Here is a 26593-nt window from a genome sequence, read left to right as displayed (position 1 = left end):
TCACTTTTATTTTGTGCATAGGCTGTTGAGTTGTAATGTTTCTGTAATGATATTAGCTTAGCTTAGACTATGGAACTAGGGGTAACCAAGGTGGAAAAGCAATGGAACTAAACTACTATTCAAAATACTTCTCAGGAAGGGTGAAAAGATGATGGCTTGCCAAAATCAGGAAGCAGGCATCCTTACTACAACTTTCCCTGCTCTTCTCAGTCATGAATTTATCTATATATTAATTTGGCCTGGGAAAGGAAGGGGAGAGAGAATAGTTATCGTGCAATAAATTTTTTGGTTTTTGTTTTGCCTGAGTTATTTCCTATCCCTGAGTTTTCTGATTCTACATTGGTTGGAGTTGCAAAGCTCATCACTTAACAAAATATGAACTACTCCTAGAAATAGCAAGAGTTATAGTTTGGTGTTTCTTCAAGGTTATTTTGGATTTCATAGATTTGCTTCATTTTCTGAGCAATCAGGAGAGATCATGATAATTTCTTTGTGTTAATTCCATCTATGTATTTGGAATATTTGTGGAAACATTAACTGCAATGAGAATCAGTGTCTAATAGGTTAAAAATTAATGGCAAAATTTATGATGTTTGTTTCTACTTCTCTTGGATGTTGGCTTGTATCAGGTGGGATGTTTCTTTATCTTTCTTCTCCTTTGTATTTCCAGTTTTTTATTTTGGGATTGCTGCAACCCAAAGAGAATCTACAACAAGAAAGTTGATTGAATTTGCTGCTGTGATTAGATGATAACTCTTCCACATGTAACTTTTTATTTTGTTAAAGAAAGAGTAATTCCCACACAGATTAATTCCACTTGATCATTTGGTTACCACCTTCAAATATTTTTGTTGATTAATCTTCAGGCAATGGGTTGTTCGTGAAGTGTCATTTCATCTCTTTGTTCTTGCAGTTTTTCTTGTGTGGTTGCTCATTGAACATTACAATGTTCAACACTGAACATTGCCTGAATATTTGTTTGCATTCTATCTTGTATCTCCACCCTGAGCTACTTCTGCAGCTGAATGCTGTTCAGAGATGTGCTACTTGTCATGCTCAAAAGCACATAATCCATGATGAAGAGTTTGTTCTCTGCACTGTGATAGCTTCTGATCAGGATTTAATTTCTGGTCTGTGAAGTCAAGCAAAATAAAATAAAGAATGATGACAAATGAGTAAAACAGTGTAACTGCTTGCCCTGAAGCCTTTGCAAAGGCGAGTCTTTTTCAATTAGTGCCAAAATGTGGAGGCACAGCTCTAATATAATTGAATAGAAGCAGGGAAACAAAAGCCAACCCCCTCAGGGTCTCCCCTTTGTATACCTGACTAAGTAAAATAGAGAAGCGTAACAAAATCTTTCTTACTCTAGGTTTTTTGTTGCCAAGCTGTACTTCTTGAAAAATAATAGTAATAATAAAAGCATTTTGTTTTAGGAGACAAAATCTGTACATAAGACCAATCCTGAATGGCAGCGTAGCATGTGGACTACACTCCTTACAGCCCATACATGATGGGTTCTGAAATCCCATTTCAGCTGAAGGCATCATTCCAGCATCTTTGGCATTGTGTTTCCAGGTGATAAGGTGTCTTCATCAGAATTTTGGTTTATATCAGTTTGATTTTCCATCTAAATTCGGGCAATAGTATTTTATATTCCTCTAAAGAAGGACATATAGGTGCATTAGCAGGATGTTTTTGAATATGAGGTCATGGAAGTCATACAGGGCTCTGATAGCTCCTTATCTATGAAGTAGGTTTATAGCAGGTTTTGATAGCTCCTTATCTATTAAGCAGGTTCCTCTCATGAGGAAACACAGGCCTGCTCTTTCTCTTCCTCCTTGTATAAAAATCAAGCAGTGGGATGTGGCTCAGCCTGCTGATGTGATCTGTGTTTTGTTGTGTCTCTGAGTGGCCACACTTTGGTTTGTCTCACAAAGCAGCCCCCTCTCACAGTGTGCAATCCCTCCCCAGAGGAGCTGAGCCCCTGCCCAGAGAAAACAGGCTCCCAAATCCAGAGCTTTTTATTGTGTTGGGCTTTGATTTGGTTTGGACTTTTTACATAATTAAGTGGCTGCTGGCCCTAGTGCTGAAATATTATTTTTGCTGATTTTGATTAAACTGTTGCATGATAAAGAGATATAATCTCCAGGAAGAGCAGCATTGTAGCTTTCTACAGTCACTAAGTGGAAAATGAATTAACATTAGGGCTAGCATAGCCTGTGTGAATTGCTGAGAACTTAGTCTTGTTTAATTCATATTGATTTATTTATAAAGTGATAACAAGATTCTTGTGGCTTTGTAATATCTGCTTTAAATTTTAGAAGCATATTGGTCAATTTACTGCATGACAGTATGTGTCAACACCAGGTAAATATGACCTCTAACGTGCCTTACTCTGTTCAGTCTGGTTAACAGGCTAGACCAAGAAATAATATGCAAACTCCTCTCTTATCAGGGGAGATCAGTTCCCAAAGTGACATGGATATTGTTGGTGTAGGTGATACCTTTAACCATGACATCACATTAAACCCCTGGGCAACGCTCACGCCCTCGGGAGTGTATTGCTGCTGAAGGCAACTGCTTGACCTGAAACTCTGAGACTTTCTATGTTGAATTTCCTTCTCTCAAGGGAGCAAAGCTGCTGGGTTCAATCAAGAATCCCTTATTTTTACTGGTTTGCAGTCAGGAGCACTCAAGTGACTTTCACTTTTTTCTCCCAGCCTTTTCATTTTGTTTTTTCCCTAGCCTTTTCTGTTCATTTTTCTTATATTCACTTGACACTTGTCCCTACATTTGGAGGATGAGATAAGAAAAGAGCTTTGTTCCTGTCAAGACAAGGAGCAGAATATGCCTGCTCAAAAAGGGCCAGAGCAGGAATCAAACCTCTCCTGGGCAGGCAGGTGTGGGAGAGCTCCTTTGCTGCAGTTTGCTTTCTGGAGTGCCATCAGACGGCTTTTGTCACTGTAGTGGGTATAACTGGAAGCAGGTTTCTCTCTCTTCTGTTTTTCCTTGTCTTTTTCATTTTTATTTTTTTGGAGCCATCATGCTGCAGCAAATTTTGCGTGATATGTATATTGACCCTGAGCTCCTGGCAGAGCTGAACGAAGAGCAAAAGCAGATCTTATTCTACAAGATGAGAGAAGAGCAGCTGAGGCGCTGGAGGGAAAGGGAAGAAAAGGCCCGAATGGAGGAGGCTGTGCTGAGAAAGACAGCAAGGCGCAACCAGAGTAAGATTTCTGACCTCCTTCTATGCTTCAGAGCTGGGGATGGTGGGCTTGCAACCAGTGGTGCAGCAGGCATCTGGAAGAGATGGCAAGGCTGAGTGCCCGCTGTCCCTACGGGCAAAATGACAGTCTGGGACTGCAAAAGCAACATGTTCCTGCTCCTTGTATCTCCAGGCTGGTCGTTTGTTTTGGGAGTACCTTAGTGATGGAGTAAGGGGAATTGTTTTGAAGTGCCTGTTTCAGTCAGGAGTCACTGCTGATGTTCTCTTAGTGGTAACTGATGTATCATGACCAAGTTTCTCCTCTACTCCTAAGGCTTTTTGACTATTTTTTATCACCTGACATCCTTGCCCCTCAATCTAGGTCAGGCAAAAGCCTGTGCTGTTGCAGTTTGTTGGCTTAGCATTAAATATTTCCATCTGGCTGTAGTAGGAAATAATTTTATGAATTTGAGCTTGTTATGAAGGGCTCTTTATGAATAAATGTAATACCAAAAGAGCCATAATATATGAGACAAAATTTTCAACTGTATTAATAAATAGTCTCCAAGAGATGGTGTAGGGAAAAGGATAATAGTGTGGCAAGTCAACAACCAAAACCAAAGAGAATAAATGTGTTTGCATACAATATGTAGTTAAAATATGGAGCTCCTCCCAAAGGCTGCTATGAATGTTGAATGTGTGTGTTGACTTGAAAAGAGAATAGGACAATGATGGAAGAAACATCAGAAAATAACTCCTCCAAATGTCTTTTCCAACTGACTGGCCTTGTGTCCAAGTGGTTCCAAGTAAACAGAAATATTTAATTCCTTGCTCTTTTCTCTGAGTTAGTGCCTTTCTAGCTCTTTCCCCCATTCATAGGGTAAAGCTGTTAGGCTGGTGTAAAACAGAAAACATTTTCATCTTGGAAATGTAACTACAGTGATTCCTCACTCAACAAGGAGATGTCACAGGGATATGTAAACCACTCATTTCCCTGCCAAAGATCTTATCACATCTTTAAATCTATTAAAGCTTGAATATTCAAAGTTTCTAATAACTTCAGGTAGCTGATTTTGAGAAAGCTCTGTAATGGTTATGGGACTGCAATCAGCATTTCAAATGTTGCTTATTTGAACACACCCATGGTAGAAACACCCCAATACAGAGACGCTGTTGGATTCAGTTTTTAGGCTTGAAATATATAGAGTTTCTGAACCTTACAAAGTGCCCCTTAGATAATTATCAATTCAAAGATTATTATTAGAAAACTGCTTCAAAGCAAAACTATTTTCCAAGACTCACTTGAAGCACAGACCTACATGGAATGACTAGACTAAATTACAACAGTAGCATTAAAACAAGGGGGGAATGACCAGAACACTCTAGTCAGCCATAGTAGGAATTGAAAATGACACCTCAGAGATGGCAAGGTGGATGTTGGAAAACGTCATTCTGTTAAATTTTTTGATTTTTCGTGTTAGTGCTCTCACTGTGAATGGCCCTCTTGAGAGGGATGGCACCAGAACAGCTTCTCTCATACAGCGCAAAAGCCTTGTTGATTTTGATTGATTCGTAGCTGAGAAAAAAATTAAAAATGCAGTTCATCTCCACACACCAAAACAACATCATATCATTGAGATAATCTGTATCATGCTCATTCTTTGAGGGAGACAGATACAGAAAACTCCTAACTGCAAAAATATTTATCTGATGAATTGTCACAGTGTTGACACCTACATTTCCATATATAAATTATACATTAAACCTGTTCAGCTTCTTACTACAGGAGACCATTTTCTGGGTAAGTAATTTTCTGATTAGTAAGTAATAGGAGAAAGGAAAGCAGCAGAGTACCCTATAGATTATATTTGCTCTGACAAAGGTAGTCACAAATACACATTGAGTTAAATTTCAGAAAAACCCATTTCCATTTTACCTTCTTAAATTGCCAATTAAAGGTATTGCTTAGGTTTGCCTTTTGCCCACTGTTAGGAAATTTCTACTTTCAGAACTGTAGTGAAGAACTATTGGAATCAGATTTGCAAGTCAGGCATCTGGTTCTGTTGGAAACATTTTTTTACTTTCATGAACTGATGTGCACTAGAGTTGGAAAACATAACTTGTTTCAGGTGTGCTGATCATTAACTGTACAGATACTTGTAATTGATTTCTACTGCACAGTTCCACAATGTGATGTTAAATGGTCTCTCAGTGAAGATGGTTTCTTGTTTAAAACAGAAAAGATAAAAAAGCCAACTGCAAATTATGGATATAAAATAGTAATTACTGTGCAATAGTCTTGCCTATAGACTCAAGGGGTCAGAGTAGATGCCGATAATATTTTTTTATCTTAAAATATTTTTTTCCTGGAAGACAATCGGCATCATAATTTTTTGGACCTCGAAGCTTCTTAATTTTAAATTGCCCTTAATATGTAAGTGAATTTCCAGACCTTTTTCCCCTGCTTCAAAGTGTAGAATACAGAATGGTTTTATTCCTGTTTTATATTAGTGGCTACCAAGAGATGCAAAGCTACCCCAATTACATGTTCTTTATTCCCTTGAAACTGAGAGATCTGAGGTTTTTATTGGTTTTGACTCTGCTGCATGACACATTTTATGTTCATGCTACTTGTTTTAGACCAGGAGTTACTCTGAGTTTATAGATAGTTTTGTAGCCTGAAAGAGTAGAATAGATGTGAGACTTCAACATTGCTAATGTTGTGCTAAATTTCTGAAAATGTAGATGTTGTTTGTGAATACAACATAGCATTTGTATAAAATAATTTCATACTAATTTAACTGGAATTATCTTTACAGAACTGCCTTTCAAATCCTTTTGCTTTCCTCAAAGTTTGAATAGCCACATATGAAAACTTTTCTTTCTATCTCTTTGGGATGGGATATGATGATGTTGAACAAAAGCTGTTAATGGGCACTTCTCTAATTAAAATGCTCTGAAAAGTACCTTCTGCTTGAACTGGTATTCTATACCCCAGCTGCTGCAATTCCCCATGGATTCAGGATCTTAGCTACAGTGGGATGTGTGCATCCAGCAGCACAACAAAAGGCTTGGCTTTTTTAAAACAAAGCAGTTATTGTGAGTTCAATTTTGATTTCTGACAATGACTTAAGGATGAAGTGTTCTTGTGTTTTAAGTATGCTGTACTATGGAAACCACAAGTGCAGAGCTGGGGGCAAAAAGATTGGCATATGCAAATCAGAAAGGCCTTGTGCTAGAGTTAAAATCATCAGCAGACTTAGGGACTGCTCATTAACATGATCATTTTTTAATTGTTTGGAAACTAACTACCAAAGGCCCCAAATCTGCCTTGTTTTTTAAAGCAGTTCCACGGAGTGCAGGTTGTCCACAAATGTCCTATTCAGTACTGTGAAATTTGCCTTTTAGAAAACAACCAAGTCCAAGCCATGAAAAAAGATGTAAGTTGTTAAGAGTGTAAGAGTGTAAGAGCTAGCCAAATAGTGCACCCATCTGTGAAGTCTTATTCTTAATTTCTAAAAATAAATAATATTAGTCACCTGCAAAACGTAATGCTAAATGGTGCCTGCTTCTGAATTTGGATTGTTTGGTTCCATGTGTCTTGAGGAAAGGTTAAAATTGAAATTAGTATCAGAATGAGTCAGTGTTGAAGGAATTATTTCACTTTGAGGGTGAATGAAATGTGTTCAGATTATTCAATGGTTTTAATTTCTTTGCCAATTAAAAATCATAGATTGATGTCTAAAGGGAAGCAGTGTATAAACATCACTTCAGAATGAAATATTTCTTTTATATTCACTCCTATATTGAATAAATTTTTCCCAGTTTTTTTGCTATTTGTACCTTGCCTAAAATTATTAGTAGAATTTGGGCATCATATGGGTCCTCCCAAAATGACAGCAACTAGTGAGCTTATTCAAGGTAAAGGAAATCTTTTGTAGCTTTAATTGAATAATGGCTGCTGGCTGGTGCTGGAATAGCAGCCCAGGTGAGCTGAATTCTTGGAGGTCCACCTTCAATTCACTTACAGATTGGTCCTGGGCAGATGTTTCAGGAACATATCTTCATTGTAAAAAAACAGTTTGCTTGTTCCTACTGTGCTAAAATCACTGTGAGAAGCCTCCTCAAAATTTCAAGATCCTTTGGGATTTTCTGATATTTGACTGACAGGCAGCTTTGCAATTTGCACAGAAATGTGTTTATGTGATTAGGCAGGAGCTCTTTAGCCACTACAGCTGAGCTGGGAGGAAGCAGAGGGCCCTGCCAATTTTTGTTTTGACACTGATGCAGTATACAGAGCTGCCAGCATTCCCAAAATGAGATCTCAAAAACTATTGAGCATTAGGTAGCTGAAGGACAGTAATGTGGGACAGGAGACAGTGCTGGTCTGCTGCTGTTATTTCTTCTATTTATTCATTGTGAACGGCAGCTCGTGGTGCTTAGATGGGAGCTATTTGTAAATGCTCTTATTTACCTGTCCTTAACAAGAGAAGCTGGGAGAAAATAGGGTAGGCTTATCACAGCATGGCTAGAAAATAATTTATCTATCTAAATGACATTTGTGTTAGAAAGGTCATTAGAGAATAGATGATGCTGTTTGGAAGCAAGTATCTCAAATATACCAAGTGGATGGCTGGAGAATACATCAGTGTCAGAGGAAGGCCAGTGAGTGAGCATGTGTTTCAGTGGGTGGACATGCAGTGACATTTTTTCTGACTTTGAACTTTGAAATGTATTCCTTATTTATGCTCAGGCCTCTACAGACCCTGGTAATACTTAGCTAAGATTTTATCTCCTGTGGAGACAAGCTCCTGTTAGTGTTCAGTGTCTCTTTCTCTGTATCACTGGATATGAATCTAACCAGGGACATCAGACCTCAGTATTTCTGAAGTTTCTGGCATTATGTGATCTTGAATTCTGTACAGTCCTGTCCTTTGTTTCCCATTCAGATATAGATGGAAAAGTAACAAGAGAACAGGAACAAGAACATTAAAACAGTTTTTGTTAGGGTACTGAGCCACCTAATTTGAAGTCATTGGATAAGTTTTCATGTAACACTCACAATGTAGAGCAGCTTTAGATATGCTGCAGCTTTGTTATGCTCTGTACCTTGGACCAGAACTGAGCGGCTCAGGGCCTGTGCCTGGAGTGTCTGAGTGCTGAGGTTTGGTTAGACAGCAGCTTCTGAACTCAGTTCTCTGAACCTGGGGCTATCAAGAGACCTCCAGTTGCTGAATGACCTAGGTATGCACCAGATGGAACAAATCCAGAGGGACTTCTCTCACCTCCTATGATCAGCAATAAGTCTGTGCTTTTTGGTTTTCTATCTAGTCCTGCAGCTGATTTCTCTGTTTTGCAGAAAAGTGACAGCAAAATATTGCTGCCTACCTGGGGCCTTCTCCTGCAGACATGCAATCCTCAGTGCTGCTGTTCCCTGAGACATCTGGCATCAGGCACTCTGTGAGAGAGGCTGCTGGGTTAGTGAGCCTCTGGCACAGAGGGCGTCACTGTGTTTCTCTGCAGCGTCCTGTTCCTCGGCCTGTCTGGACATGGCAGTGTCGGACTTTCTCCCACATACTGTGCCTCAGTAATGATATGAGGTTGTGGTTGTCTGCAAACTCATGAATACTTGATATGGAAAGAGGGCAGAACTGTGGCCAAGGGGAGAATGGGATTTACCCAAGCTAATTCAATATTTTCTTGCTGATTTTGCCATTTTTTTACATAAATGACTAAAACATTCAAGGACAAAGGAACCAGGTTTTGAGAGCAGGATTTGGAAGGTACAGGAAAACTCAATGTGTTCAAGTCAGCAGTGGATTTAGCCAGACACTGATGGCAGTTCAATAACATTTGAGTCCACTTATTTGCTGTGGTGCTAAAAAGCCTCACTGTAGGGTATAGTGCTCCCTGCTTCTCTGGTCCTGTGTGCCTGACAAAAGGAGTCAGTGCAAACCTGGCATGCTGCATTAATCAGGATAGCCTGGTACAGAAAATGATCCATAGCTCCCTGTTCATTCTGTGACACAGAACCCTTATCCTCTTGCTTTGAGTTTCCAGCAGACCCTGAAGCAGCCATGCAGACATGATTTTATTTTATTCTCAAAGGGAAAACCTGGAAGCTTTGTGATAGGTCTGCGAGAGATACCAAGCCTTCTATACTTTACAAGATTCAGTTTGGATGAAGAATCAGAAAATATGGTGCTATGTTCTTGAAATTTTTTAATCAAGAAAAAAATCTCAAATGAGCAATACTGATGGGAATGATTTTAAAACCTTTAATTTTCCTCTGATGCTTACCTATATTTTTATGCTGTTTTCAGTGAGAGGGTTAGCCATTAAAGTGGACAGACAAAAGACTGCCTCTAGATTGTACCAGGAGTTAGAAAAATGTCTTTAAGAAAGAGTTTTGAATGTTATCTCCCAGCTGGAATTGGGCCAATTACAAAATTGTTACATGTAACAGTGTGCCTTGGCCAGGGAGCCACAAAATTGGAACGCACTGGGCAGATGCAGCTTAAATGGTATTTTATTTCTGTGTTTCTTTTTTCTTCTTCTTTTTGGTTTTTTACATGCAAACCCCTGTGTATGGGTTGCATATATACATACCATGTCCTAATGCAAACCCACTTACTTTTGAGTGTTGTGTACAGTTATCTCTGCTACATTTGTTAATTACCAGAGTCCTATGTAACTGTTTCCTCCCTTAATATTTGCTCTCTTCAGTCACTCTTCCTTTATTTGATGCTGCAGGGGTTTATTGCAGCATAATTATTTCCATGGTAACAGGCTGTAATTCCATAAACAGAAGATTGAGTTTGTTATATGATCAGGAAGCAGCTGGAGAGCCATAAAAGGCTGATTTTTCAGCAATGCTGAAATCCTGCAATCCTTATTGATACATTAATGCAATCAGTTGAATTTCTTTCTGCCTTTGCAAATCCTTCCCTCAACGGAAAGGCACATAACACAGTATTGAAATTCAAAGGTGTGTAAATTGAAATGTCAGGGGCAGAATTTCCCCCCATTCTTCTAAGAATTGAAATGAAGGGTTTTTTTGAACATGTTTTGGGAAGAGAGGGAATCTATGTTACCAAGCATAGAATTAGCAGAGGCAGATCACAAATTAATTGTAGATCTTCAGTTTATTGTGGGATGATGTTATTTTCATTACTTTCCTCATTACCATCTAGTTCTTCTCTGTATATTTTAATGGATTTACAGCAGTTATTGTTTTGAGAAGTGCATTCTGTCCTTTGAACAGTCTCTCAAAAACATTCACAGTAATTTCCTAGGTTTTCTCCTTAGAAAGAAATTAAATTTGGTTTGTGTATAAAAAAAAAAAAGTTAATTCAATACTTATGTTGGCTAAGTTCAAGGAATTGAGAACAGCCTAAAGCTCACATCCTCATTTTCATCCTAATCAATGAGCTTCTAACACATGTCCTCTAGCTAAATGAAACTCTGAATGGAACCTCATCTACCCCGCAGACTAGCAAAACTCAAGCCTCTACTTTAAAGAAGCCATAAAAATAATTTGCTTGAAAAGCCAAGAAATTTCAAGTAAAGGACATTGTGCCTAGACCAGAGTATACCAGATATTTGAATTGCAGAAGAACAAAAAACCACAGCCCTACAAACACAGCAAACTCCACGAGCTATGGTTAACTCTCCATGGCAAAAGTAGATCAGGCTGATCAGCTTTTAATGCACATGCAGCCCATTTCAAATGCCTAATAAATTTCAGGAGATTTTTTTCTAGCCCAGAGAGAGAAAAGAATAGAGATGTTTTCTGTAGAGAGTCAAAAGATACTTGTATGACTGCAAAGCTTCCCAGTGGGTGAGGAAGGACAGTCAATTGCTGTTGCAGAGATTTGTAGCTTTCTAGCAGGAGATTTATGGTGAGAAGCCTAGAGAAATGAGGCTGTTCATGGAAATAGCAGATTCTTTAGTACAACATTCAGCAGAATTTGAATGCTGTCCCATGGTTTTGAGATTATAGATCAGTGATCACATAATTTTCTGAATTTTCACCCTGTGGTGTTCCCAACCACAAAAACACAGGAGGGTGCTTGGTGCTCTCTGTCATTTTGCTGGACTAAGCAGGCAGACTGGGTGATGGCACAGCTGGGAATCCTGACACCAAATCAGGCCTCTAGTTCCTTGGAACAGCTCCCATGTTAACACTGGGGATGGATCACAAATGGGGACTGCTGGGGATTCTCTAACTGTTAAAGCAATGGTGACCAAGCTTGGAGAGAAGAAGCTGACTCCACCAGTTTCTATTTGCTCTAATTACCGTTATTTCCAAAGCGCTTTTATTTGGAGATGTAAAAAAAAGGAGGCCAAGAACCCATAAAACTCCTAAACCCAGTGAGCAGCTCAGCTCCCCTGTTCCAGCTGGCAGAGGCAGTGTGGGGCTCTGGTCTCCTTGGTGTGTCTGTGTTTGTTCTAAGCCTCTGCGGTGGTCTGAGCTGACAGGGTTGGAACCCAGTGTGCCTGAGCTGGGATTCCCTGTCCTGCTGGACACCTGCTTCTCTCTGTCTGCAGGTATCCAGGCAGTGTCGCTGTTCCCTGGCAGCGTTTAGTCATGGCAGAGATGAGGTGACAATGCCCTGCTGGCCCTGGGGCAGCTTGGAGGCCAGAGCAGCCCGTGGTGCCCCATGGCTCAGCTCCGGTAGCCCTCCAGCACTCAGTGGGTGGGATCGGGAGTGCTCCTAGCAGAGCCTCATAAGTCTTGTAGGTGAGAGCTCTAGTTTCAAATTGCTCTCCAAGGCATTGTTTTACACTTTCATTGCTGTTATAGAATTGGCTGTGCAAATAGCAGAGAAATAGAAAACATGATTTGGTGTTAGTTTTGATTGTGTGCATTTATATGTACAAACTTGAGTTGCTATTGGTTCTGGCTTTAGGTGTCTGAGAAAGTTTTTGCTGTGATCTTTTTGTGCTGCAATTTGGAGAGACCTGATTTTGCATTTTCTGACCTGGCATTTGTCTGGAGTAAGGAGCCAGAAGCCAGTTTATTGGTCTCAAAGCAGTATGGGTGTAGATTTAGAGGAGCTCCATGTGAGATGCTAATTCATGGATGTGCTTCAGGTGAAAAGAACTTAAAGTTTGTTGTCTTCTTTTGGTGCTACAAAGTTGTTTTAGGCCAAAAATGGTGGAAAAAAAGGGATGGCAAAGACCTAGTGAATTATTCAGTAAGTTTTCCTAACAAAGCATTGCTTGTTTCTAAAGTACTTCCATTTCTACTCTCCAATCCAGACTAACTTTGATATACACTGCTTCCTTAAGGTTATTATTTGCAGCCTGTCACACTCTCTCCAAGAAGAAAAAAGTACTTTTGTGGTCAAGGCACAAGACTGGGGCTCAAGAGGTTTAATTTTTTTTTCTTAACTCTGCATTAGGCTTTGTGACTGGGCTCAGAAGCCTGCTGCTGACCAGGAAACATGAGGCTCTCTTGCCTCCTTCTCATCTACATTTCAAAGTTGTTTAGTCAGGACCTTCTCTTCCTTTTACATTTAATTGAATTTTTCCTTTTTTTGTGTTTCTCTCATTCATTTGGAACTGAAGTGAATTAAGAAAGACAACCTATTTTGCAGAAAAAAAAAAGTACTTCAGAGGCATTTTAAAGCAGGATTTATTTTGTTATAATCAGTCCTAAATAGCAGTAATTCTCTTGCAAAGCAGACAACACTAGTTTCCTACAAGTATTAGGGAAAATTATTTTCTGGATTTTCTTGATCTTGCCATAGGTTCTGCAGTTTAAAATATCATTAACCTAGAAGAGCTGACACTCTCACCTGTGAATGTGATTCTGCAGGCTGCAGAGGCTTTTTGTATGGCAAAAATGCTGCTCTTGCAGAGCCAGATTTTCTCCCTGAGGTGCTTTTTCTTTTCTGCACACTCATTTTTGATGTGATTTTGTGCTAAGAAACTACTAAGTTTTATGATGAGATTGTACAGTAAAGCCCAGCTGCAACTTTATGGGAGCAGAGGTTTAAGGGAAGGTTTGCATGGGAGTCATTTCTTGAAGTAAATTCAGTGGTTGGATGTGAAAAGGCCTTCTTTTCTTCTAGAGAAAAATCTAAATTAAGGCATTTGTGCTCAAGCTGAATTATTCTAAAATTATATATATATGTGGGGGTCTATCTGTTGAATGCTGACGGTTAAAACCGCCAGTTTGTTTAATACAGAAATCTTTCAGTTTTGTCTATATTTGTACATGTATTTATGCATATACAGTAGAGTTCTGTACTGTGTGTAGTGCTGAACCAACAATACTGATGGTTTCAAAGGAGTTTATACATCTACTGGCTAGAACTTTATAGAAAAGATCCATTGTTTTAAAAGAAGAAAGAACAGTTTCTCAAGACACATCTACAAATCAGCTATTTGTTTTATTGGGCTGGATTGCAATGGGTTAGTTGTGCCTCTGAGAAACCCATTAATAAACCTTTGGCACAGAAAACCTTGAGAGAAGCAAAGAAAAAATTTGTCTGCCTACCTGAAAAGTTATAATTTTTTTTTCTTTCCTGGTTCCCTCTGGTGAGCTCATAAATGAACAGAAATAGTGAAATTGTCTCAGAACTGGAGTAGTATTTTGTATCCATCAATTATGGTACAGATCAATTAATACAAGGTGTGCTGTTTGCAATCTTTTCTTTAAAGTACTAAATAAAGGAGAGCAACTAGGATATTCAGATTCCTCACAAGAAAGATGTGCTGTGCTTTTAAAACAAAAACTGCCTTTGGTTTTATGTAATTAATGTTCCTGGGAGTACTCATTCCATACTTCTCAGGATACTTTACCAGGAAGTGCAGTAGGAGAAAACCTTGGAGGCAAGTAGTGATACGGCCAGTCAGGTCTCAGCAGATGGTATTCTAATGCTGTATCCAAAAAACACAAGTTCAAAATAAATGTTGTGCTGACAGGAACACAATGTACAGAATAAGAACCACAATGAAATACATTCACATTTATAACCTGAGACATAATCTGATAGACTGTGAAAGGGCAAATACTTTTGAGAGTTATTGAAGGAAAACACTATTAGCTTAAATTTCCTCCCCTCTTTGAAGTTAGTACCGTTAGGCCAACGCTGGGGATTCGTATAAATTACGTTTTCAAATTTGATATAGAATATCACCTTTCATGGTGATATCTGATCCGTTCATTGCCTTCAGTCTGGATTGTCAACACTTGTGAGTGTGGGCTGGTGCTGACACTGCTGCTGTCAACAGCCCCACTCCACTGCCTCCTGCAGTTTTCTGCCTTCTGCCTGGGATGTCAGAAACACTTTATTGATTGTGCATTAGGAAACTTAATCCGGTTAAATGGATATGTCCTCACACAAAACAAGTGGTAGCTTAAGGTGAGAGTAGCAAAGCTGGTGCTGGTAGAGAGAGATGGAGGAAAAGTGGAAGCAAAGCCTGCCTGTTCAAATAGGACAAGTTTCTTTTAACTCTTATGGGAACACTGGAGAAAAAATCCTTAAGAATATGGTGCTCTGTCCATTTCTTCATGGTTTTGAATGAGACAAGATTCCTTTTGGAAGATAAAGATTTAGAAGTTTCCTTTTGTGATGCACAATTTTCTCGTATCAATGTCTGGGTGAGAGGATGAAATCTAGGGGACTCTAATATACAGGGAATGATGCAAACTGCTGACCCTTTATGTCCTTGTAGTCTGAATTCTTTGAAATAAATCCAGTGTTCATTTGGCAATGGTCTTTGTGGAAGAATCTCCTTTTGTGGAGGACAGTTTTGAGAAATTTGGAAGAAATGAAACATAAAAATTGATGCATAAGGAGTGTTTCTACAAATTCCTTATTATGAACCTCTAAAATGCTTATAATATTTGACAGTTGTGTTTATAAAAGCAGAAGGAAAAGACTAAACCACACTAAGTCAGGTAATGAAAATAACTATTAAAATGGGTTCAGGTAGGATCTAGTGTCCTTTGTAGTCCTACCGCTGGTTCTTGTACTTGATGGCTCACCAAATGCAGTCTGTTTAGTAAAGGACTCTCAGGCCTTTTGTGGTGTTCCTAAAATCACTCTGTCAACACAGTAACCATAGGTTTTTGTGTAGTTTGTGTCTTGAAAACTGAATCAGAAATTTAATCCCTTTCAATTGCCTATGTGAGCAGAATAGGCTCTGCAGCACTGAGTGGTGTGCTCTGAGTATGCGGACTCCCTGAAACTCCTACTTCACACAGTGGAAGCAGGAAATTCCTGCATCCTTGGAAGGTATTCTCATCAAGTTTCTCTACCTGTTCAACACTGGACATTCGTTGTGCACAAAGCATTTTTAGTCACATAATATCACTGGTCATTGGTTTTGCCCCATCTCTTTTTCCACGCTCTTCATTCATCCCTTGCTGAGTGAAGTGAGCAAATATAGCAATTAAAAAGGGATTATAGTACTGGAATTCTGGGAAATTCATGCCTGAATTAATAATTTTTACTTTTGTGGGACACTTAGTCTTTAAAGATTGGGTAATCCTCAGCATGAAAACCTTTTCCCCAGCGTTTGACACGATTTGGTCGAATCTGAAGATTTCTTTGGACCTCTGAGCAGTGTTTTCGTCCGAATTGTAAATGGCAAGCTTAATGTTTTCTAAGTTGCAGATTTCTCACTCCTTCATGTCTGCTTATGCAGGATTTGAGGCAATGTTTACGTTGTGGTGTGTTCTTGGTGGCTATTGCAGGTAACGGCAAACGTGTGCAGTGGCTGCGGGGCAAGGATGGTGAGGTCTGGGTCTGGGTGATGGGAGAAGCCCCAGGGGACAAACCCTACGAGCAGATCTCGGAGGAGCTCATAGCAGAGCGGGCCAGGCTGCAGGCACAGAAGGAGGCAGAAGAGCTATGGTGAGGATTTAAGAATCTGAGTTCAGGGTCTACTTGGCATAATGGGAGGCATGACCTTGTAGAAAGGTGGGAGGTAAGGGTGGGTAAAACTGGTAAGTATGTTTTGTGAACTTTTGCTTTCACTTGTTTTTTTCAGGTTTTCAGAGTGTTAAAAATGTCATTTTGCTTCTATTGAATACTGAAAGCCAAAAATCCTATTTGCAAAAAAAAGAGGTGCCAACTTTTTTCTCTCTTAGGAATTTAGCTAAACCATTGACCAGCCTGCAAATAAAGAAAAATGAAGCAGTCTGGTTTTGAGATGATTAAATTAGATATGTTTGTTATATCACAGTTCTGAGCCCACAAGGGGGGTTTAGTACACAAAATCCTTTTTGAAATTGGTTTTATTTGCAATTTGCTTGCATTAATTTTTATTCCAGCAGTTCAAAACTCATTATACAAAGTGCCATGTGGCTGTTTCTAGCAGGGCCTCTTCCAGGTTTGGGGGAGATTTGAAAGTATTTTGATGATTGATATTGTTAGAAATTCGGCCACCTGCCTCACACACTTCCCTTTGTAGTGCAGCACTGAAAAATGACTCTTTAATATCAGGCTATTCTTTGTTATCGTTTTTCATATGAGATTATTCTTGCTTTCAGTGCTTGCATATTTAAGCATGGATTGAAACCTTCAACCTGTGCTCTGAATTCCCTTTATATTGTCAGTAGTAATAAACATCCTAGCATAAGAATTTGGGAGACATTTGTACTGGTTTTTGAAAGACAGTAAATTCCCAACCATGCTTTGCTAGACTAATAGAAAAATATAAGGTATGACTTAAAGACATCCAAGAAGTACTTTCTAACTTGGAAGTGCTATTTTAATTAATAATTTCATCAAAAATTGTAAACTGTCTCTGCGTTCTGGATGGTTTCTTCAAATATGATTTGTGGTAGGTCTCTTGTTAAATACATTTTAATTCTTTGCTTGCATCTTTCCATGAAGCCTTACGCTAATTATTTATTGCAACCAGTAAGTAAGTATTGATCTTCAGTTTAAGAAAATTAGTGCATTAAATTTTTGTTTTCACATCCTTTTCTGAAGGAGACAAAAGGAAGCTGAAATAACAAAGAAATTCCGTGATGCTATGGCTCAAGAAAAAGCCAGAATAGTGGCAGAAAAATGGAAAATAGAAATGGAGGATCGGAAAGCAGCCAAACTGGAGGAAGAAAAAATTCAGGAGGAACTGAAGGTTTGAGAAATTTAGGGGTTTTTTTATAGTGTTTTCATATAGATTCACAGTTCTTGTCACCTTCAGTGCATGCTTATTAATAAGCTTTAAAATCCAGAGTTGTAATTTTTCATTCTGGAATATACAGATAGCTACATGGTGTTCAGCAGAACAGCTGGGTGAGCGATGAGAAAAATTACAGGTCTCATTCAGAAGTGCCAGAACAATCAAACTGGTTATTCAGCTCACACATTAACAGAATTGTTCAGTCAGCTGTGCTGGATGAATCATCCTGGGGAAAAAATGTACAATTGGGAAAGATCTCATTTTAAGTTAGTTTGCTTGAATGTATTCTGTGTATTTTGGATGAGTTTGTTCACATAATGAACTTCAAAACTGTGTCACTACTTCCTTCAAAATAACAAGGGGTGGATCCTTCTCCTACTCAATATATGGGAAAAGTCCAGTTGGCTTTTCTGGGAGAAGTTAATATGCTTGATTTTTATTGAGTTTACAATGAACTTTCTATGAGCTCAGTTGCAATATTTTAATGTTTGTTGGAAATAATATTTTTTCACATTTTCTAGTTGAAAATAGCAATTTCAAAACTAAATAGGAAACACATCTTTCCACCCTTTTCATATTACTTGATAAAGATAAAAACCTGTTTAAAAATGAGAAAGTGAAATATAATGGGTTCATGCAGAGAAGTCATGACAGTCCTCTGAGACTGGGATGTGCATGCTGGCACTGCACACAATTGGTGAGGCTGAGTTTCCATGGAGAAAGCCTTTAGAAAATCTGACTCTGAGGATCCAGTAACTTCCATCCACCCTTCTCTGCCCTGATGACAACTCACTGTGTCTCTTCCTTTCCTGGTGCAGTGATTTAAGGCATGGGAAGAGGGGATAGACTTTTCCCATTGCCCCTTTGTGATGGGAGGAATGCTGAAAACTTAGTGTTGAGTTTATGTGGTTTGATTGCAAATAGCAAATTTCTTATCACTCTGTAGACTGTGAGCCTGGGATTTGAGGTGGTTGTGGAGCACAAAGCCAGGGCAGTTCCTGCAGAGGAGGCTGCATAGAGTTACTGATTTACCTTTCCACAATTAATTTGAATTCACAGGAGAGAATGGGACCTTTGAAATATGATGTCAATGAGTAATGAAAGTATACCTTTCTGCTTTATTAATGTATGAATAATGAGCAGAGCAACTAATTAAACACTCTTTCTTCTGCTCTCTGGAAAGTAAAGCCCTCTTGAACAAAGGCTGACAGTGTTCACTTACGTCTATGTGGCTGACTCACGGGACACTTGATGGGGAAAATGTCCACAAGCTCACTGTTACTGTTCTGTTTCAAAGAGACTTTTTCAAAGAGTAGAGTCAGCAGTGGCCAGTATTCATAGCTTGAGACTTTCAGTGGCCAGTATTCATAGCTTTCTATTAAGGGAAACTAGTTGTTCAGTTGTTGGTAAAATTAAAAGGAATGGCACTAAATTCTGCTCATGTTCATATTGATGGAAAGGTAATGTCACAGTGATCACAGTGATCTGTTTCCACTGTTTCCCAGGACATGAGCAGGTGTCCTTCATCCAGCTGTGTGTTGTAGGAGCTGGAAGTGGGATGGGATTATGGTTCAGTTTCTACTTTGAATTTCAAATACGTAACTTTGGCTGGGATTTCTCTATCTCTCTTCCTAAAGCTGCCAACATATTTGTTCTGCTAAGGAAGCAGAAACCCTTTCTTTCCCAATGGTTTCTATTAAATCAACCATTTGAAGAGAGAATTTACAAAAATTTAAATAAATGGACCAAAGTTTTCAAAACAAGACCCACCTGAAAGGAACTCCTGACTTAAAGAATTAGTTTGGAAACCAGATAAGATGCAGTGATTGTTTCTTTAAATGCCCTTTATCAAGTGTTCCCCATAATTTCCTGTATTAATCCAACAACAGAATCTAATTCCACTTTCAGCATAGGCTCTTCAATTAGGTCTATAGTCTGAGATCTGCTGGGAGAGACTTGGTCTGGCATAGGGTTCCACCAGCAGAAATCCAAATGCAGGATTGATTGGTACTTTGACACCACTCCTTTGCTACACAGAAAAGCAGTTTTTCTGTGTACCTCTTGTACATTGTGCATGGTATATATATAGGGATAGAAAGTTGTGTTACTGGCATCCATGTCCAACTAGAAGGAAGGAATACAACTAAGGTACAGGGAAAATGGTGAATTAATGAATCTACTGATGTATGACAGAAGTCATTGATAGATTGAAGAAAAGGGTGTGGAATTTGATGTAGATCTGTAAGCAAGCTTGCTTCAACAGATTTAAAATATTTAACACACTGGTAATCATCCTTCTGTGATGATGACCAGACCATGTCTAAAGAGGTCTCCAGACTGAGGTATGGAAAGTCCAGTCTCTGCTAATGCTTCATCCTCTTGAAGCAGTTTGACTTGGGAAATTGAAACTGTCTCCTTTCTGCTAGCATGTTTAATTTCTAACCATATTGTGTCACAAAAACTTGTTTTTAAGATGCTTTTATCCCTCTTGACCAATCATGGGACGTTAGGGCTGTCTGCACGAGATAAATGATATCTTACATATCAAAGTGAGTGATGATCCCTATTTCCTTTTCCAACACTATTCCAAAAGTATTGCTTTCCTTGGTGTTTCTAAGCAGAATTGCCTTTAATTTATGATGCTGGAATATAAACATTGACTACTCTATTTTTGCAGTTTAAGGGCAGCTATTCTTTTATGCACCTATTGCAAAGGACAAATAAGAGAGCCAATTACTATCATTAATCTTTTTGCTAATTCACAAAGGCTATGAGCTCATAAGCATAATTTTCTAGGCTTATCAGTAGCTGTCATTAAGAGTCTGAACAATGTGCAGAGCTAAGGCAAATTGAAGATGTGAGTGTCATCCAGCCAGGGGTGGGTATCCTTCAGCTACATTTAGAAATAAAAGAGATCTCTAGGTTCAGTCTTCATGTGGTCTACATAAAGCAGGAGAATATTAATAGTAAAGTACTCTCCTTATGACAACATCAGATACCTGCCAAATTTAATAATATAAGCACAGTTGACAGCAGAGATAGATTGCTTCTTAAAAATTCCCTGGGAGATGAAATGTGTCTCATCAAAGAAGATAGGTTCAGAGAACAGAACAATTAGTGCTTCTGTTCAGGAAATATCTAATTAACCTCATGCTCAGTAGAAAGAATACACTTTCTATTGAGCTTGGATAAGCTTTCAACACATGCCTGAGTGCTTTACTGTGCCCCCAAGTGCTGTGGACATGATTCTTCAGAAAATTGCTGCCAGATGTAGAGTTTAGGAATACGGTGAACTGTCAGCATTGCCATTTGGAGTATGATGGGCTTCTTATGATAGAGCAGTGAGCATTCTGTCTTGATCTGAAAAAAACTCTTGTCTCCAAGTAAACGTCAAGCACTGTTATCCTCAAGTGCAAATAAGCTGTAAGTTCAGCTCTGTGCTTTGCTGTGCCAAGAAAACATTGAGCTCTTTCCCAAAGACAGCATATTTATAATCGAGGAATATGACAACAGCTTCTTGCTGGGGTTCAGCACCCAATTAATTCTGAAAGTGCCTTAGATGAGTTATTTCAGTGGCAATTGCAAGAGTTCATTTTGCTTCCTTTTGGGTCACCACAATTCAGTAATTCTTTTTTTTCCCTATGCTATTGTCTCTTGAACAATGTTGTAAACGAGGAAACTGTTAGTTTTGGTTGGGAACTGGGTCTTCAGATTTTCCCTATCCTACTTGTAACTGATATTAATTTTGAAGGAAAATATCTTCCTCAATGACATCAGTAATGATTGTGCTTCTGAAACCACTGTCTTCAGTCTGGATTGCTGGTAAAAACTAGCAAAGCTCAGGTGTTTTCCATGGGTAAACCGGCAAAATCCGAGCCACTGATGAAGGTAGCTTACATGTTAGGAATTCAAGCTGTGAAGAGTCTCTAAGGTCCAGAGACAAACTTTAGGTAGATGGTCACTGGATCTAGGATAAATTACTCGAGCAGAGCCTGTTACAGCATGTGCAGTAAATGTCAGATCTCTCCCAACCAGGAACAGTCCTTAGCTTTGCTTTCCACCTTATGGAACACAGGGTCTTTGTGATCAGAATAGGCTGATACATCTTTGTATGAGATGTGTGAATAGCATGTCCTGGGACACACCCATGGCAGAAATCTTGTAGCTTCTGCATAAAGCTTGAGTGCAGTTCATAAATTTGTCTCTGTGCAAATACATGCACAGTGAAGTGATGCAAAACCTGTGTTCCTTTTGAGACACTGGTAGTGGAGAAAAAAATAATGCCTCTACACTTTCTTTTCTGAAGCAAGTGAGAGAATTTTCTCAGAAAAAGTCTGGGAAGGAGTTGGACATATTTCTGCCTTTACTCAGAGCTCCGTTGGTGCCTGTCAGATGGGTCTGGAGAGATGTCTGATCTCTGAACTCAGCTGGCTGTGTCAGCTTGCTGAGAGCAGCCTGAACTGCAGCTGGTGACCCTGGGGTTTCCAGATTTCCTTCCTCAGAGCAGGGAGTCCCTAAGGGCTCTCAGCTGTGTTTTAGGTGGCTTGACTCTTTTGCCTAGCCCAGGTGGTTGCTGAATGGGCTCAGGTTTGTTGCAGCTGAAGTGCATCTGGCTGGCTGCAGCTTTCAGGGCTGCCGAAGACACTTCCTGCCAGCCTGAAGCCCTGAGAGAATCCCAGGTAGTATTTGCTTCAGAGGGCTGTTGTAATAAGCACACCTTGTGGGTTTTGCCCTGAGCAGGAGGAGAGTGGTCATTCAGCTGCCCTGAAACCTGTAAGACTTCCCAGAAAGACCCCAAGAGCTGTGGCATCAGAAGCCCAGTTTTCCTCTGTAAAAAACCCCACTGCTCTATTTTACCTATTCCTCAGTACATTTTTTAAATCTTTCTGCAGCAAAAACTAAATGATGACCTAATCTCCTCTCATCTGCCTTGGACTAAAACATTAAAACTTAGCATGGGTAATATTAAATATTTTTTAGAGCTGCTCATAGTAAAGCTATCAAACATAGTGAGATACACATAGACAGAAACAAGTTTGTGGTAAATTCTCAACTGCTAGAGGATATATAAGAATGTTCAAATTCTCCAGTGGAGTAAAGGCTGGAGAGGATTACTGCTGCCTGTCAAATTGCCAGTGTGATTTGTTTCCGCAGCTTGGTATTTCTCAGCAATTTGCAACTCTGAACTGAATTGTCCCTTCCTAATTATTTTGGCAGAGCTAAAAGGGTCAGGCAAAGAGTACAGTCTCTCTCAACTGTCAGGCAGAAGATGGTGTTTGTAGGTATTACAGCTCTTCACTCCCAGCTCTGATGTGCAGGATTAGATTCCTGGGGAGAAGCAGACAAACTGCTTGCTGTATTCTTCCAGTGGAGTAAATGTGAAAAGTTCAGTTGTTGTTAATTTTAAATACAAACGCACACTGTTTAGTCGTACTTGACAAAAGGATGACTGTTCTTTTCCTGCATCATACCAGCAAGGATTGTTTCTTCTCACACACATCTTGAGGGAGTTGGGCAATATACCTGCACATCTATGCACTAATTTAATAAATATAAGTTAAATCTCCTCTTTCTGTAAAAAGGAAAATTATGAGAAAATATTTTGGTGAATTCAGAATCAAGTGCCCATGTTAAGCTTTTGTTATCTCTTTTTTGACTTAAATCTCCTTTTCAGTTAAAAAGGGAGGATTTTCTTAGTTGGCATTGTTGCCTTCCATTAAGAAGGCAAACTCTATCTGAATTGTAGGTTTTGGTGTTGTGTGGGGGTGCTTTTTGTTTGTTTTTCTTAGACCCTTTAATCTTTTTACTAGAAATGTTTCAACAACAACGACGTTAAAAAATGAGCCCAAACTTAAAACAAAACTCTTGTGTGATTCAGAGAAACTGCAGTGAGATTGATTTTTTTTTTTTTTTCCCTCCCCTCCTCTATTTCAGGTTTACCTTGTGGCTTAAGATGTTGAATAGAAAATATTCTGATAACTCAGGATTGCTTCTGTGTCTGTCCATCTTCCTGAAGGATAGACTGAATGTATTGAATTTTTTTAGGTAGTCAAGCTAAGTGAATAAATACTCTCCTCATAAGAATAAACAGTTGATCTCATATTTTTTTCAAGAAGAGAATAGAACTATTTACTTGCAGCTAAAATGTACAATCACCAATTCTATAGAGATATTAAAAAAGATAATTATTTTTTCTGTGGAAGCTGCTTGGCTTTGAAATTAGCATTGTCTAAAAGCATTCACTTCTCAAAATTACTGAACTGTCCACTCAGCTCATGTTTTTAGGAGCCAGGAAATAACAATGGAAAAATGATACTAGAAATAATCCAAGACAGTAGCATTAGGAATGACTGAAGAATACTAGGCTTTTATTTCTTAGAGGTATTAAGAGCAGTCTAATGTATTGTTCACAGAACCATATAACATTAAGGGCTGGACCTTTACCCTTCACCCTAGAAATTTCATAGGATTAACATTTTGCAACAATCTCCTTGGGCTTCCCGTACTTATAGTTTAGGTCAGGTAACTAGGATAGTGATTCAGGGTGATTTTACTCAGGGATTTATAAAAAAACTCTTACATGTAACTTTGTTACCTGTAAGGGTATAGTGCTGATTCCATTATAAAATTAAATAAAAACTGTTTTTATTTGTAATTCAAGTCATTTCAATAGTATGAATAACACTTAATGAAGTTCAGTTTTCAGCTTTTTGTGGGCTTCTATTAAACTATATGATTTAAATCTACTTCTTTACTACCTAAGGGATTCAGGAAAACTCTTTGGAAAACAGATACAGATTCCTAGTTGTGCATTAATTAAGCTCCTATGTTATTGATAATGTGAACTGAAGAAGCAATCTTTGTCAGATTTCCATCTCTTTTAAGGCTTTCTTGGAAGTGAACTTTTTTGGCATGTTACTCTTAGCTACATTTTACAAAGTGACTGTTATGTGCTGAAGGATCTGCCTTTTCATCCAGAATGTAGTGATCTTAATTTTTGGAAAATATTATTACCTGTGCTGGTTATGATGACACACTGGGACAGTTGCTAAACCAAGAACAGCAATAAATGAGTTCCTGAATTCTAAGGTTCTGTGGATGATGTGTGTAGTGCTCGAAGGCAGCAGTATCTTAAATGGGTGTACACATGGACTTAAAGAAAGCTTTGCTTACAGCCTGGAGAATAGCACAGGCTTTGGTGTCACGTGATAAAATGTTATCTGTACAGTTTTCAGATCTTAGATGCTTACATGTTCCTCATTCCTTTGATACCTGTGGTCTCAAAATGTACCCTCCTCAGGAATTCCTAGGAGGTGGGAAAATTCAGTGGTGACACTTGTGAGAGGTGAGAAGCCCAAAGTTAGAAGAGATAGTGATTTGTCCAGAATAATGCAGTTTCTTTGAGATGAGAAGCAACTGAAGCAGTGTCTCAACTTTTGGCACATTCTTCCTCTTTAGTCACTTGTGGCTTATTTCATTTTCTCCAGAAAAGAGAAGAAGAGGAAAGACAGAAAGGTGAGGAACTAATCAGGCAGCAGGAGGAAATCCGGGCAAAGGAGCTGTACCTGAGCCTCAAGCAAGCTCAGCAGCACAGTCAGCACAGCGACGATGACCAGGAGTGGGAAGAACAGTGTGAGTAAAACTGCCTTCCCAGCACTCATGTATTTCTGAAAGCAGATAAAAGGACACTTGCAGAATGTCTGAGAAGGTGTGGCCAAAAAATCCTCTACCTAGAGCAGTACAAAGTGCTGTATTATTTCGGTGGAAATTGCCAGCTTAAAATTACAAACAAAACTTTTGTGTTTCTTCCTGAATCTGTGTCAATGCCTTATAGAAAAGTTTTTGTGTACAATGACTGAGACCATTAAATTCTGTCTAATGTTCTTAATTAGTAATAATAACTCAGGGCACAGTTATTTTGACAGCTTGTCCTCAGCTATCTTAGAAGAGATAAAATCTGTCTTCATCAGTATTTTAATTACTTCCATATGGTAGTGGGGTGAAGCTATGATATCAGTGCTGAAACTTACTTCATTCCAAAAGATTACAGTAAATCATGTTTTGATTGTTGCTCTGAAAAAAACCACCTGATGATGATGATCTCATTCCATGGAAGTACTTTTCCTTTTTAGATAGCCTGAAATTCTTTATGAATATCATAATTGTGATTAATTTCAATTTTTTTTTGTGATTTAAAAAGATGTATAAGGAACAGAACAACTGTATTATTATATAGATGTATACATGAATACCATAGATAAGTAATGGCCCACATTATGAATAAATTTCAAAATATACAATTAGTTTATTTTATGGCTGTAATCATCACTTCATTAATTCCTGAGGACTAATTACTGAAATGCTATTACTTGAAATTGATCTTACAATGAATCATTCTGTACAAGATGAATTAAATCTATATGATACACTGGTGCCATTTTCCAAGCTCATAGCAGAGTATGTTAATTTTGATCCTCAAAACCTCTGCATATTACACTGTCAATAAAGATAAAATAATTATTTTCTGGAGTATTATCTAAATCCAGGTGTACATGTTTATATGGAAAGGAAAACTAACTTTCTGCATTTTGGGTGAGAGTAAAGTGAGTTGAGGAAAAAGTAGCCCTTTAGGTCTGTAGAAAATCAGCATCAGCTGGCAACCCAGCATAGAGGATGGTATTATATATTTTAGAATTTCTTTGATAAGGAAGGAAAATTTTAATCATAATGCTAAAAGAAAAAAAAAAATCCGGGTTACCTTTGCATTGAAATAAAACAAAATACTACAAACACTATTAAAACCAGGTATCATTTTCTTACTATTGAATTAATGAGGTAACTGATGTTTTAAATTGTTTTCTTGAGGAATGCTGTTTGTGCAGGGATAGACACCAAAACTGCAGCAGAATAATTATGGGAGAAGGGAGGGAGAAAAAGGAGTAAGCTAGGGAAAGTTTTGACCAGGAATTCTGTAATGGCATTTTTGGTCTGTTAAAACACTTGTGCCTGCATCACATGCTGGTAGGGATAGTTTGCCACCTGTACTTTTTGTTGTGAAAGCTCTGGGGTATTCTGTATGCTCTGAAGGAATTCCATCACCTCCAGTCTGTGTGCCTCAGTACCTGCAGGCCTGTCCCCTCAGCCAGAGGGTGACTGAGAGCAGCTCAGGTGACTCAAAGCTGCTGAGCCTGGTCACTAGCAGTTGCTCTGCCTCAGCACCTTCTCTCCTGCTGCTGGGTT

At 38.8% G+C, this 26593-nt stretch overlaps 1 protein-coding gene across 1 annotated transcript in view; it reads left to right on the top strand.

Annotated features, from left to right (window-relative positions):
- The first annotated feature begins 2977 nt into the window (after positions 1-2977).
- Positions 2978-26593, top strand: part of SH2D4B (SH2 domain containing 4B) — a 61522-nt gene continuing 37906 nt past the window's right edge. The window contains exons 1-4 of the mRNA XM_059851237.1: positions 2978-3227; positions 15918-16077; positions 17161-17308; positions 24841-24985. Coding sequence (XP_059707220.1) covers positions 3044-3227; positions 15918-16077; positions 17161-17308; positions 24841-24985 — 637 coding nt within the window. The 5' untranslated portion in view covers positions 2978-3043. The remainder of the gene's footprint in view (positions 3228-15917; positions 16078-17160; positions 17309-24840; positions 24986-26593) is intronic.

This window comes from Haemorhous mexicanus, chromosome 7, assembly GCF_027477595.1.
Source record: "Haemorhous mexicanus isolate bHaeMex1 chromosome 7, bHaeMex1.pri, whole genome shotgun sequence".
NCBI classification, from domain to species: domain Eukaryota; kingdom Metazoa; phylum Chordata; class Aves; order Passeriformes; family Fringillidae; genus Haemorhous; species Haemorhous mexicanus.
This window is presented reverse-complemented; position numbering and strand designations above follow the sequence as displayed.